The sequence below is a fragment of the Delphinapterus leucas genome, chromosome 9 (assembly GCF_059928025.1).
Source record: "Delphinapterus leucas isolate spDelLeu-1000000601 "Yukka" chromosome 9, BTC_Dleu_Yukka2, whole genome shotgun sequence".
Classification (NCBI taxonomy): Eukaryota; Metazoa; Chordata; class Mammalia; order Artiodactyla; family Monodontidae; genus Delphinapterus; species Delphinapterus leucas.
In genome coordinates this window covers 55,689,436-55,701,701 of record NC_143137.1, presented here as the reverse complement: position 1 = coordinate 55,701,701, position 12,266 = coordinate 55,689,436, and the positions used below count along the sequence as shown (strand labels likewise).

Genomic DNA, 12,266 nt, shown 5'->3' with positions numbered 1-12,266 from the left:
AGAGAAAGGGGATTAAGAGGTGCAAACTATTAGGTATAAAATAAATAAGATGCAAGGGTGTAATGTACAGTACAGGGAATATAACCAATATTTTATAATAACCTTAAATAGATTATAATCCATAAAATACCAAATCATTATATTGTATACCTGAAATTGTAAATCAACTATACTTCAATAAAAAAAAAAACTAGATCTAATTATGGGTGTGGTGTTTGAAAGTAATAATACACAGGATTCAAGATTTAGATTATATATTACATAAATATAAGTTAATAATTTATAGTTATATATAAATTATAAAATATAAATTCTATTTACAGTTAGTGTCAAAAATATACTTACCATTAAATTGAACAGAAGATGTGTAAGACTTCTATGCTGAAACAAACATTGTCAGGATTAAAGAAGATCTAAATAAATGGGCAAAGGGAGAAAAAAAATAGATGAGGAAGATTAAGAGGTACAAACTTCCAGTTGCTAAAAAAATGAATCATTGATATGAAATGTACAGTGTGGGGAATATAGTCAATAACTATGTAATATCTTTGTATGATGACATATCATAATTAGACATATCACGGTGATCAGTTTGAAAGGTATAGAAATTTCGAATCACTATGTAGTGTAACAGGAAGTAGCACAGTGTTGTAGGTCAATCATTCTTCTAGAACAAACAAACTCATAGAAAAAGAGATCAGATTTGTGATTACGGGGGTGGGGGGGTGGGAAGGGGGAGACTGGATGAAGGCAGTCAAAATGTACAAACTTCTAGCTATAAGAACCTGGGATGTAATGTACAACATGATAAATATAATCAACACTGCTGTATGTTATAGATGAAAGTTGTTAAGAGTAAATTCTAAGAGTTCTCATCACAAGAAAAAAAATGTTTCCTATTTCTTTAATTTTGTGTCTACATGAGATGATGGATGTTCACTAAACTTACTGTGATAACCACTTTATGAGGTATGTAAATCAAATCAGTACGCTGTACACCTTATACAGTGTTGTATGTCAATTATATCTCAATAAAAGTGGAAGAAAGAGGGGCTTCCCTGGTGGCGCAGTGGTTGAGAGTCTGCCTGCCGATGCAGGGGACATGGGTTCGTGCCCTGGTCCGGGAAGATCCCACATGCCGTGGCACGGCTAGGCCCGTGAGCCATAGCCACTGAGCCTGCGCTCCGCAACGGGAGAGGCCACAACAGTGAGAGGCCTGCGTACCACAAAAAAAAAAAAAGTGGAAGAAAGAAAGGAATGGAGGGAGGGAGGAAGGCAGAAAGGGAGAGAAAGAGAGGGAGAAAGAAAGAAAGAATGAGAGAGAGAGACAGAGAGGGAGAGAGGGAGGAAGGAAGAAAGGGGTAGATAAACTACGTTCATAGATTGGAAGGCTAAATACAGAACTGCAAAAACCAAAGAATATCCTTACCAATCTTGAAAAAGGGGACGGTCAGACAATTTCATTACCTGATTTCAAGATGGTATGATACTAACCATAAGGTTTAACAAATAGATTAATGGAACAGAATAAAGTCCTCAGAAATAGACTCACACTTCAACAGCATTAAGGTGCTAGGACAAGTCAATGGGGGAAAGTTAAGTCCTTTCATCAAATGACACCATGGATAATGGATATCCATATGGAAAAAACTGAACCTTGACTCCTATCTCAGACTACATGTAAAAATGGATGCCAGACCTAAGTGTAAAAGCTAAACTCACGAGTTCAGTATCCAGAATGCATTAAGAACTTTTACAAAATGATATGAACCAAAAACCAAAAGGATACAGTGATAGACTGCAATACTGTCCCCAATTATTCACTTCTCTCCCTACAGGAGGACTATATTTCCTTGCCCATTTATACCAGTGTTGGCCATTTGACTTGCTTTGGCCAATGAAATACGAGTAAAAGTAAAGCATGACATGTCTGAACCAAAGCTTTAAGACCCATCATGTGGTTCTACCACTGCTCTTTTTTGCCACAAGACCCAAGCAGCAGCTTCTCCTTCAGCTTGGGTCCCAGAATGAAGACTTGGAGCAAATCTGAAGCATATCTGCAACTGACACGTAACTGAACAAAAAACAAATTTTTAAGGAGGAACCAAGATGGCGGAGTAGAAGGACGTGCTCTCACTCCCTCTTGAGAGAACAACCGATTCACAACTAGCTGCTGAACAATCCTTGACAGGAAGACACTGGAACTCACCAAAAAAGATACCCTACATCCAAAGACAAAGGAGAAGCCACAATGAGACAGTAGGAGGGGCGCAATCACAGTAAAATCAAATCCCATAACTGCTGGGTGGGTGACTCACAGACTGGAAAACACTTATACCACAGAAGTCCACCCACTGGATTGAAGGTTCTGAGCCCCACGTCAGGCTTCCCAACCTGGGGATCTGGCAACAGGAGGAGAAATTCCTAGAGGATCAGACTTTGAAGACTACTGGGATTTGATTGCAGGACTTTGACAGGACTGGGGGAAACAGAGACTCCACTCTTGGAGGGCACACACAAAGTAGTGTGTGCTTCGGGACCCAGGGGAAGGAGCAGTGATCCCAGGGGAGACTAAACGAGACCTACCTGCTAGTGTTGGAGGGTCCCCTGCAGAGGCGGGGGGTGGCTGTGGCTCACCATGGGGACAAGGACACTGGAAGAAGAAGTTCTGGGAAGTACTCCTTGGGGTGAGCCCTCCCAGAGTCTCTCATTACCCCCACCAAAGAGCCCAGGTAGGCTCCAGTATTGGGTTGCCTCAGGCCAAACAACCAACAGGGAGGGAACCCAGCCCTACCCATCAGCAGTCAAGCAGATTAAAGTTTTACTGAGCTCTGCCCACCAGAGCAACAGTCTGCACTACCCACCACCAGTCCCTCCCATCAAGCCTCTTAGATGGCCTCATCCACCAGAGGGCAGAGAGCAGAAGCAAGAAGAACAACACTCCTGCAGCCTGTAGAACAAAAACCACATTCACAGAAAGACAGACAAGATGAAAAGGCAGTGGGCTATGTACCAGATGAAGGAACAAGATAAAACCCCAGAAAAACAACTAAACGAAGTGGAGATAGGCAACCTTCCCGAAAAAGATTTCAGAATAATGATAGTGAAGATGATCCAGGACCTCGGAAAAACAATGGAGGGAAAGACCGAGAAGATACAAGAAATGTTTAACAAAGACCTAGAAGAATTAAAGAACAAACAAACAGAGATGAACAGTACAGTAACTGAAAGCTACACTAGAAGCGGGCTTCCCTGGTGGCGCAGTGGTTGAGAGTCCGCTAGCCGATGCAGGGGACACAGGTTCATGCCCCGGTCTGGGAAGGTTCCAAATGCCGCAGAGCGGCTGGGCCCGTGAGCCATGGCCGCTGAGCCTGCGCGTGCTGAGCCTTTGCGCCGCAACGGGAGAGACCACAGCAGTGAGAGGCCCGCGTACCGCAAAAACAAAAACTACACTAAAGCAATCAATAGCAGAATAACTGAGGCAGAAGAAGAATAAGTGACCTGGAGGACAGAATGGTGGAATTCACAGCTGCGGAACAGAATAAAGAAAAAAGAATGACAAGAAGTGAAGGCAGTCTAAGAGACCTCTGGGACAACATTAAATGCAACAACATCACATTATAGGGGTCCGAGAAGGAGAAGAGAGAGAGAAGGGACCAGAGAAAATATTTGAAGAGATTATAGTCGAAAAGTTCCCTAACATAGGAAAGGAAATAGCCACCCAAGTCCAGGAAGCACAGTGAGTTCCATACAAGATAAAACCAAGGAGAAACACGCCGAGACACATCGTAATCAAATTGCCAAAAATTAAAGACAAAGAAAAATTATTGAAAGCAGCAAGGGACAAACAAAAAATAATATACAAGGGAACTCCCATAAGGTTAACAGCTGATTTCTCAGCAGAAACTCTACAAGCCAGAAGGGAGTGGCATGATATACTTAAAGTGATGAAAGGGAAGAACCTACAACAAAATTACTCTACCCGGCAAGGATCATTCAGATTTGATGGAGAAACCAAAAGCTTTACAGACAAGCAAAGGCTAAGAGAATTCAGCACCACCAAACCAGCTAGCTCTACAACAAATGCTAAAGAAACCTCTCTAAGTGGGAAACAAAAGAGAAGAAAGTATCTACAAAAACAAACCCAAAACAATTAAGGAAATGGTCACAGGAACATACATATCGATAATTACCTTAAACGTGAATGGATTAAATGCTCCAACCAAAAGTCACAGGCTTGCTGAGTGGATACAAAAACAAGATCCATATATATGCTGTCTACAAGAGACCCACTTCAGACCTAGGGACACATTCAGACTGAAAGTGAGGGGATGGAAAAAGATATTCCATGCAAATGGAAATCAAAAGAAAGCTCGAGTACCTATACTCATATCAGATAAAATAGACTTTAAAATAAAGAATGTTACAAGAGACAAGGAAGGACACTACATAATGATCAAGGGATCAATCCAAAAAGAAGGTATAATTATAAATATATATGCACCCAACATAGGAGCACCTCAATACGTAAGGCAACTGCTAACAGCTCTAAAAGATGAAATCGACAGTAACACGATAACAGTGGGGGACTCTAACACCTCACTTACACCAATGGACAGATCATCGAAAATGAAAATAAATAAGGAAACACAAGCTTTAAATGACACAATAGACCAGATAGATTTAACTGATATTTATAGGACATTCCATCCAAAAACAGCAGATTACACTTTCTTCTCAAGTGAGCACAGAACATTCTCCAGGATAGATCACATTGGGGGTCACAAATCAAGCCTCAGTAAATTTAAGAAAATTGAAATCATATCAAGCATCTTTTCTGACCACAATGCTATGAGATCAGAATTGAATTACAGGGAAAAAAATGTAAAAAACACAAACACATGGAGGCTAAGCAATACGTTACTAAATAACAAAGAGATCACTGAAGAAATCAAAGAGGAAATCAAAAAATACCTAGAGGCAAATGACAAAGAAAACACGATGATCCAAAACCTATAGGATGCAGCAAAAGCAGTTCTAAGAGAAAAGCTTATAGCTATACCAGCCTAGCTCAAGAAACAAGAAAAATCTCAAATAAACAATCTAAGCTGACACCTTAAGAAACAAGAGTAAAAAGAACAAACAAAACCCAAAGTTAGCAGAAGGAAAGAAATCATAAAGATCAGAGCGGAAATAAATGAAACAGAAACAAAGAAAATAATAGCAAAGATCAATAAAACTAAAAGTTGGTTCTTTGAGAAGATAAACAAAATTGATAAACCATTAGCCAATCTCATCAAGTCACTGTTTACAGATGACATGATACTATACATAGAGAATCCTAAAAATGCCACCAGAGACCTACTAGAGCTAATCCATGAATTTGGTAAAGGTGCAGGATACAAAGTTAATGCACGGAAATCTCTTCCCTTCCTATACACGAATGATGAAAAGTCTGAAAGAGAAATTAAGGAAACACTCCCGTCTACCATTGCAACAAAAAGATAAAATACCTAGGAATAAACCTAACTAGGGAAACAAAAGACCTGTAAGCAGAAAACTACAGGACACTGATGAAAGAAATTAAAGATGATACCAACAGATGGAGAGATACACCATGTTCTTAGATTGGAAGAATCAATATTGTGAAAATGAGTATACTACTCAAAGCAATCTACAGATTCAATGCAATCCCTATCAAATTTCCAATAGTATTTTTTACGGAACTAGAATAAATCATCTCAAAATTTGTATAGGGACACAAAAGACCCCGAATAGCCAAAACAGTCTTGAGGGAAAAAAACGGAGCTGGAGGAATCAGACTCCCTGACTTCAGACTACACTGCAAAGGTACAGTAATCAAGAGAATATGATACTGGCACAATAACAGAAACACAGATCAATGGAACAAGATAGAAAGCCCAGAGATAAACCCACGCACCTATGGTCAACTAATCTATGACAAAGGAGGGAAAGATATACAATGGAGAAAAGACAGTGTCTTCAATAAGAGGGGCTGGGAAAACTGGACAGCTACATGTAAAAGAATGAAATTAGAACACTCCCTAATACCATACAGAAAAATAAACTCAAAATGGTTTTAAGAGGGAAGTTTATAGCAATACAATCCTACCTTAAGAAACAGGAAACATCTCGAATAAACAACCTAACCTTGCACCTAAAGCAATTAGAGAAAGAACAAAAAAAACCCCAAAATAAGCAGAAGGAAAGAAATCATAAAAATCAGATTAGAAATAAATGAAAAAGAAATGAAGGAAACAATAGCAAAGATCAATACAACTAAAAGCTGGTTCTTTGAGAAGATAAACAAAATTGATAAACCATTAGCCAGACTCATCAAGAAAAAAAGGGAGAAGACTCAAATCAATAGAATTAGAAATGAAAAAGGAAAAGTAACAACTGACACTGCAGAATTACAAAAGATCATGAGAGATTACTACAAGCAACTCTATGCCAATAAAATGGACAACCTGGAAGATAGGGACAAATTCTTAGAAAGGCACAACCTGCCAAGACTGAATCAGGAAGAAATAGAAAATGTGAACAGACCAATCACAAGCACTGAAATTGAAACTGTGATTAAAAATCTTCAAATAAACAAAAGCCCAGGACCAGATGGCTTCACAGGCGAATTCTACCAAACATTTAGAGAAGAGCTAATACCTATCCTTCTCAAACTTCCAAAACATAGCAGAGGGAGGAACACTCCCAGACTCATTCTATGAGGCCACCATCACCCTGATACCAAAACCAGACAAGGATGTCACAAAGAAAGAAAACTACAGGCCAATAAAATTGATGAACATAGATGCAAAAATCCTGAACAAAATACTAGCAAACAGAATCCAACAGCACATTAAACGGATCATACACCATGATCAAGTGGGGTTTATTCCAGGAATGCAAGGATTCTTCAATATACGCAAATCAATCAACGTGATACACCATATTAACAAACTGAAGGAGAAAAACCGTATGATCATCTCAATAGATGCAGAGAAAGCTTTCGACAAAATTCAACACCCATTTATTATAAAAACCCTGCAGAAAGCAGGCATAGAGGGAACGTTCCTCAACATAATAAAGGTCATATATGACAAACCCACAGCCAACATCGTCCTCAATGGTGAAAAACTGAAAGCATTTTCACTAAGATCAGGAACAAGACAAGGTTGCCCACTCTCACCACTCTTATTCAACATAGTTTTGGAAGTTTTAGCCACAGCAATCGGAGAACAAAAGGAAATAAAAGGAATCCAAATCAGAAAAGAAGTAAAGCTGTCACTGTTTGCAGACGACATGATGCTATACATAGAGAATCCTAAAGATGCTACCAGAAAATTACTAGAGCTAATCAATGAATTTGGTAAAGTAGCAGGATACAAAATTAATGCACAGAAATCTCTAGCATTCCTATACACTAATGATGAAAAATCTGAAAGCGAAATCAATAAAACACTCTCATTTACCATTGCAACAAAAGAAATAAAATATCTAGGAATAAACCTACCTAAGGAGACAAAAGACCTATATGCAGAAAATTATAAGACACTGATAAAAGAAATCAAAGATGATACCAATAGATGGAGAGATATACCATGTTCTTGGATTGGAAGAATCAACATTGTGAAAATGACTACTACCCAAAGCAATCTACAGATTCAATGCAATCCCTATCAAACTACCACTGGCATTTTTCACACAACTAGAACAAAAACTTTCACAGTTTGTATTGAAACACAAAAGACCCCGAATACCCAAAGCAATCTTGAGAACGAAAAATGGAGCTGGAGTAATCAGGCTCCCTGACTTCAGACTATACTACAAAGCTACAGTAATTAAGACAGTATGGTACTGGCACAAAAACAGAAAGATAGATCAATGGAACAGGATAGAAAGCCCAGAGATAAACCCACACACATATGGTCACCTTATCTTTGATAAAGGAGGCAGGAATGTACAGTGGAGAAAGGACAGCCTCTTCAATAAGTGGTGCTGGGAAAACTGGTCAGGTACATGTATAAGTATGAGATTAGATCACTCCCTAACACCATACACAAAAATAAGCTCAAAATGGATTAAAGACCTAAATGTAAGGCTAGAAACTATCAAACTCTTAGAGGAAAACATAGGCAGAATAGTCTATGACATAAATCACAGCAAGATCCTTTTTGACCCACCTCCAAGAGGAATGGAAATAAAAACAAAAATAAACAAATGGGACCTAATGAAACTTCAAAGCTTTTGCACAGCAAAGGAAACCATAAACAAGACCAAAAGACAACCCTCAGAATGGGAGAAAATATTTGCAAATGAATCAACTGACAAAGGATTAATCTCCAAAATTTATAAGCAGCTCATGCAGCTCAATAACAAAAAAACAAACAACCCAATCCAAAAATGGGCACAAGACCTAAACAGACATTTCTCCAAAGAAGATATACAGACTGCCAACAAGCACATGAAAGAATGCTCAACATCATTAATCATTAGAGAAATGCTAATCAAAATTACAATGAGATATCATCTCACACCAGTCATAATGGCCATCATCAAAAAATCTAGAAACAATAAATGCTGGAGAGGGTGTGGAGAAAAGGAAACCCTTTTGCACTGCTGGTGGGAATGTAAATTGGTACAGCCACTATGCAGAACAGTATGGAGGTTCCTTAAAAAACTACAAATAGAACTATCATATGACCCAGCAATCTCACTACTGGGCATATACCCTGAGGAAACCATAATTCAAAAAGAGTCATGTACCAAAATGTTCATTGCAGCTCTATTTACAATATCCCGGAGATGGAAACAACCTAAGTGTCCATCATCGGATGAATGGATAAAGAAGATGTGGCACATATATACAATGGAATATTACTCAGCCATAAAAAGAAACGAAATTGAGCTATTTGTAATGAGGTGGATAGACCTAGAGTCTGTCGTACAGAGTGTAGTAAGTCAGAAAGAGAGAGACAAATACCGTATGCTAACACATATATATGGAATTTAAGAAAAAAAAATGTCATGAAGAACCTAGGAGTAAGACAGGGATAAAGACACAGACCTACTAGAGAATGGACTTGAGGATATGGGGAGGGGAAAGGGTAAGCTGTGAGAAAGCGAGAGAGAGGCAGGGACATATATACACTACCAAACGTAAGGTAGATAGCTAGTGGGAAGCAGCCGCATAGCACAGGGAGATCAACTCGGTGCTTTGTGACCGCCTGGAGGGGTGGGATAGGGAGGGTGGGAGGGAGGGAGACGCAAGAGGGAAGAGATATGGGAACATATGTATAACTGATTCATTTTGTTATAAAGCAGAAACTAACACACCATTATAAATCGATTATACCCCAATAAAGATGTTAAAAAAAAGGGGGAGCAGAGTACACCACCCCAAAATATGCCCATTTGACAAAAGGATTATTTTGGACTTAATTAATTTAAGAAACAGCAGACCCAGGAGAATCTTTCAAAACCAAGTAGAAAATGCCCTTTTAGAAGGTAAATTTACATCTATTAAGGATATCTCCAATTGTAAGGGTATGTCCCTCTCTGGACCAGGAATTGAATGATGACTAAATATCAAGAAAAGCTTGTTGGGACTTCTCTGCTGGTCCAGTGGTTAAGACTCCATTCTCCCAATGCAGGGGACAAGGGTTCAATTCCTGGTTAGGGAACTAGATCCCGCATGCTGCAATTAAGAGCCTGCATGCCGCAACTAAAGATTCCACAGGCCTCATCTAAGACCCAGTGCAGGCAAATAAATAAATGTTTAAAAAAAAAAAAACTCAAAATGGATTCGAGACCTAAATGTAAGACTGGACACTATAAAAATCTTAGAGGAATACATAGGAAGAACACTCTTTGACATAAATCACAGCAAGATCTTTTTTGACCCACCTCCTATAGTAATGGAAGTAAAAATGAAAATAAACAAATGGAACCTAATGAAACTTAAAAGATTTTGTACAGCAAAGGAAACCATAAACAAGATGAAAAGACAACCCCTAGAATGGGAGATAATATTCGCAAATGAATCAACGGACAAAGGATTAATCTCCAAAATATATAAACAGCTCATGCAGCTCAATATTAAAGAAACAAACAACCCAATCCAAGAATGGGCAGAAGACCTAAATAGACATTTCTTCAAAGAGGACATACAGATGGCCAAGAAGCACATGAAAAGCTGCTCAACATCACTAATTATTAGAGAAATGTAAATCAAAACCCCAATGAGGTATCACCTCACAGCAGTTAGAATGGGCATCATCAGAAAATCTACAAACAACAAATGCTGGAAAGGGTGTGGAGAAAAGGGAACCCTTTTGCACTGCTGGTGGGAATGTAAATTGGTACAGCCACTATGGAGAACAGTATGGAGGTTCCTTAAAAAACTACAAATAGAACTATCATATGACCCAGCAATCCCACTACAGGGCATATACCCAGAGAAAACCATAATTCAAAAAGACACATGCACCCCAGTGTTCATTGCAGCACTATTTACAATAGCCAGGTCATGGAAGCAACCTAAATGCCCATCAACAGCCGAATGGATAAAGAAGTTGTGGTACATACACACAATGGAATATTACTCAGCCATAAAAAGGAACGAAATTGAGTCATTTGTTGAGACGTGGATAGATTTAGAGACTGTCATACAGAGTGAAGTAAGTCAGAAAGAGAAAAACAAATATCATATATTAACGCATGTATGTGTAACCTAGAAAAATGTTACAGATAAACCGGTTTGCAGGGCAGAAGTTGAGACAGAGATGTAGAGAAGAAACATATGGACACAAAGGCGGGAAAACCGTGGTGGGGTGGGGATGTTGTTGTGCTGAATTGGGCGATTGGGACTGACATGTATACACTGACGTGTATAAAATTGATGACTTGTAAGAACCTGCATTATAAAAAAACAAAACAAAACCAAAAAAACAACTAATACTAAACTTTCTTTGGGTTAGTTGTATGGAAATACGTTAATATAAATGTTTCAGACATTACATGAAATTTCTAAAAATGTTATATGTTCTGGTATAATGTTATAAGTCATAATTCTAGTTATTACTTTAAAATGTATATCTCAGAAATAACTAAATTTCCTTGTCAACTGCATTATTATGAACTTTCATCAAATCTTTTATCGTGGCCATTTTTAAGTCTCTTTTCATTTACAGACAGTTCTGGGTGTACTCTGATGCTTTCACAAAAATGTTCCTATAAAAGGGTTTCATCTTCAAGGAATTCATAGAAAAAACTCTGACAAGTACAGGTTTCTGGTAACTGACTATACTGCTGAACTGAATGAATAAGCATTTTCAGAACTCTAATGGAAAACTGATGAATTCATAAAAGTGCTAAGAAAGATTAAGATCAAAAAAAATTAATTACATGGGACTGAGTGAACTGATTAAAAAAATAGTAAACAAGTATCATCCTTCGTACTGATATGAAACTATTAAATTATGCTAACAATGATAAGTTAAAAAAATAAAATAAGATGATAAAGTTGCCTGAATTTTCTACAGAACAAATCAGAGTATTCTGTAGACAAAGCAACACATTTTCTTAAAACTGTGTTAGGCCTCAACTGAGTAATAATAAAGAATATGTAAAAGGAAAAAAAATCTAAAAAAAAAATGTTTGTTGTTATAAATCACTTAAATTTTGTGGTGATTTGTTTCTATAGCATAATTTAGTGCAAGCTAACTATTATAGGAATGAACCAGCAATTCAGAGGAGTAAACCCAAAAACCTATAAACATGGCTTAAACAGATAAAGGTTTATTTTTGTCACACAAGTACAAATCCAGAAGGAGATAATCCAAAGCTCCTATATAAACTATAAACTACATAATGTCACCAATATCCTCAACTCCCCAAATTTTATACTCTGCCATTCTTAGCTTGTAGTTTTCATTCTCCTGGTCATAAAATGGCTGCGACAGCACCAGACTGCAAGCTTCATATGTCTCAGTAGCCAGAACTGGTTCACATAGTTATCTGTAACTTCAAGGAGAGCTGGAGAAGAGAGTTTTGTCCTTTTAAGGTTTCCATACTTGAGACAGGAAGGAAAAAAAGATTTAGAAATAAAGACTGGGTCAGCATACATACAGTGCCTGTCACAGATGCCATTTCTACTTATGAGAATGGTAAAGGAGTCTGGAAACAAATTGAAATGTTTATATATTACCGGTGGGAATTATAAATTGATACAAGGATTTCATAATTTT

General features: G+C 38.0%; 1 protein-coding gene across 8 annotated transcripts in view; it reads right to left on the bottom strand.

The window, feature by feature from the left end:
• ANKIB1 (ankyrin repeat and IBR domain containing 1) overlaps window positions 1-12,266 on the bottom strand; it is a 158,751-nt gene that overhangs the window by 114,497 nt on the left and 31,988 nt on the right. Inside the window, exon 2 of one of the 8 annotated variants that reach the window (XM_022585669.2) lies at window positions 346-413. The exons of the other annotated variants lie outside the window; for them this stretch is intronic. Within the exon in view, the coding sequence (XP_022441377.1) occupies window positions 346-348 (3 nt within the window). The 5' untranslated portion in view covers window positions 349-413. The remainder of the gene's footprint in view (window positions 1-345; window positions 414-12,266) is intronic. 8 annotated transcript variants of the gene reach the window in all.